This window comes from Cyprinodon variegatus, unplaced genomic scaffold (genome assembly GCF_000732505.1).
Source record: "Cyprinodon variegatus isolate N-32 unplaced genomic scaffold, C_variegatus-1.0 Scaffold72, whole genome shotgun sequence".
Taxonomy (NCBI): domain Eukaryota; kingdom Metazoa; phylum Chordata; class Actinopteri; order Cyprinodontiformes; family Cyprinodontidae; genus Cyprinodon; species Cyprinodon variegatus.
The window spans coordinates 200,082-202,682 of NW_015150525.1; the positions used below are offsets into that span (position 1 = coordinate 200,082).

At 36.4% G+C, this 2,601-nt stretch overlaps 1 protein-coding gene across 5 annotated transcripts in view; it reads right to left on the reverse strand.

The window, feature by feature from the left end:
• The window catches only part of LOC107083329 (period circadian protein homolog 3-like), a 32,420-nt gene that overhangs the window by 15,079 nt on the left and 14,740 nt on the right, over positions 1–2,601 (reverse strand). For all 5 annotated transcript variants that reach the window (XM_015372464.1, XM_015372465.1, XM_015372467.1 and 2 more), the window contains exon 2: positions 2,031–2,457. In XM_015372464.1, coding sequence (XP_015227950.1) covers positions 2,031–2,332 — 302 coding nt within the window. In that variant the 5' untranslated portion in view covers positions 2,333–2,457. The remainder of the gene's footprint in view (positions 1–2,030; positions 2,458–2,601) is intronic.

The following is a 2,601-nucleotide window of genomic DNA, read 5'->3' on the forward strand; positions in this document are numbered from 1 at the left end:
TATATATATATATATATATGCAGGGCTGACCTAAGGCATAAGTGAACTAAGCGACTGCTCTGCTCCCAAAAACAATGAATTGTTTGGGGCTCTTTTTGCATGAATAATAATTTCTATATAGACCTAGTAACAACATCACACCATCTCGTGATAAAACAGAAAATTTTAATTTATTTAATCATGTCGAAACCAGGGATGTAAACTGCTAATTCACTTACGATAAATTGATATTAATTGTTCACTAGATTAAAACGTATTTCTTCCAATGACAACATTGGCTTTCTGTGTTGTAATGTTACTGCCGTCCACTTGAAGGCGCTGTTGTTCATTAGCTATTTGCAATAAAATGCCAGATTGGAGTCTTGCTAGAGCAGAAAATGAATCATTCCAGAATCTGGTCTGAGAGTATTTACACTCTGGTGGCAACAAGGGTGCAGAAAAACTTAATGGAGTTCTGTCTGTTTAAAATAAAGTTATCATCTAAATGGCGGTCATTCGACCACCTGTTGAAAGGTTGTTTCTGGCAGTGCAAACTCTCTTCCAGTGCTGAATCCTAAATTACACTAAAAAACACAGAGCAACGGAACAATTGCACTTCAACTCACTTAAAGAAAGTGGCAAAAAGTATGACAGTGTGTTAAAGTGACATACCCAGTCTTTAAATTATAGTTTTATGTCTGTTTTATATTGGAAATCATTTTTTTTCATTCCATAACTTAACAGGTTCCTGTTTGTTATACCTTCTAAATATGTCTAGTTTTATATGGTTTAAGCAAATGTTATTTATTCTCTGAGACTTTGAAGAACAAAGATAGGTTTAAAACTTTTTTTTAAAACGTTTTTTTTTTAAATAAAATTTGATGCATTTATTTCTTTATCAAAGCTACTTCATTTGTTTGTTGTTGGTCTTACACTACAGGTTATTTTTGCGAAGTGTTTTTGTAGATGAAACCAAAAAGTTTAAACCACATGACACTTTTACCGAGAATTAACTGCATACACTGCAAAAAGCGTATCTAGTAGCAGATCTATCTATAAGTCAAAAGGTCTTAAGTGTATTTACCCTTGATTTGAGAAGGTAAATAAGATGATTTGCCAATGGAATGAGGATTTTTTTACTCTTAAAATAAAATTATTATTTCAAGTGTATATAACCTAATATACACTTGAAATAATAATAATAATATATATTTTATTTTTATTTTAAATGTATATTGTCTTGTTTCTTTAGCAAAGTGTCTCACCTCCTCAATTCAAGAAAAAAGGCACTTATTTTAAGAACAAATGACTTGTCTAGATTTCGTTTTTTTTCCCAGTGTACTGTTTTTTCATTCTATAACTTTTAATAACCCTAAAAGGTGCATACAAACAGAAGACTTTAAACAGCACCGCTGAAGCTGCAGTCTATGGTAGTTGTGTGAATGATCTGATCATTGGACTGCTGACTGCAGAAATGTATATTACTGACAGAAGAAGAGGACCCGATGGCTGTATACATTGGCTGTATTCATTAACAACGGTCATCAAAACATTTCATTTAAAACATTAAATGACTCAAAATACGAACATAATAACAAATATGGCTTCCCTGCCCCCAGTGTACTCATCAATTGTAGAATGTGAGTGAAAATAGCATCAAAAGTAAATCCAAATGCAAATGAAGAGGTGTTTTGATCTGATCTGACCTTCTTGGCTTTTATTGTGTGAGCTGAGCTCCTCTGAGCTTCGCACCACAGCGGAGGATAGTGAAATATAGACATTGTAAATTAGTATGGCGAGGACGTTAGCTCCAGAGCTAAACACAGTGTAAGTCCGATAGGGTTGTTGCTTAATAGTGCGAGTACATTTTGATCTGTTGTGTCTATTTTTGGAAATCTTTGGTAAAAGATTTCATTCGGTTTTCTTTGACCTTAAATTAGCCTTTAACATTGAACCCCAATCGTAAGAACTTTACATATGCTAAAAAGCCAATTTGACTATTTGAAGTCAAATTAAAAGTAGAACCAGTACAGATGAAAAGAGGTGATTACCTCTTAGTAGACGGTGAAGGGCATCCTCTTGCACTTTCAGGGCTTTCATTGACCAAGGAGGAAAGCTCATTGGAGGCTCCAATCATCTCCTCATCCTCCTGCCCCACTTCTCCAGTCACAGCTCCTTGTCTGTCGGCCGTGAGCCGCTGCGGCGGCGGCGCCTGTTCATCCTGATGCCCTGATCTCACCCCGTCTTCCCCTTCTTCGCCCTCTGTGGTGCCCGATGGAAATGCTGGCTCTTCCCCATCTTGACCCCTGTCCCCTCCAGACATCACCGCGTTCTGATCATACATTAACAGCATACTGTCCAGTTTAAGTTGTAACGAAGTGTCTTCATGTGTTTAGAGGGAATGGATTCCATGTGGTGAGGCTGAATGAACAATATTTCGGGTGAGAGCCGAATCTGGGATGTAAACGATCTCCAGCACTGCAAGATAAAAAGACAGAAGAGACTGTAGGATGTATACCAGAAGAAACAATTAGACTTACTTTGTGGAACAACTACAACCTGCATGACAGGTCCTAACATTCATGGACTGAATGAATTCTACTTTTTTTTTTTTTTTTTTTT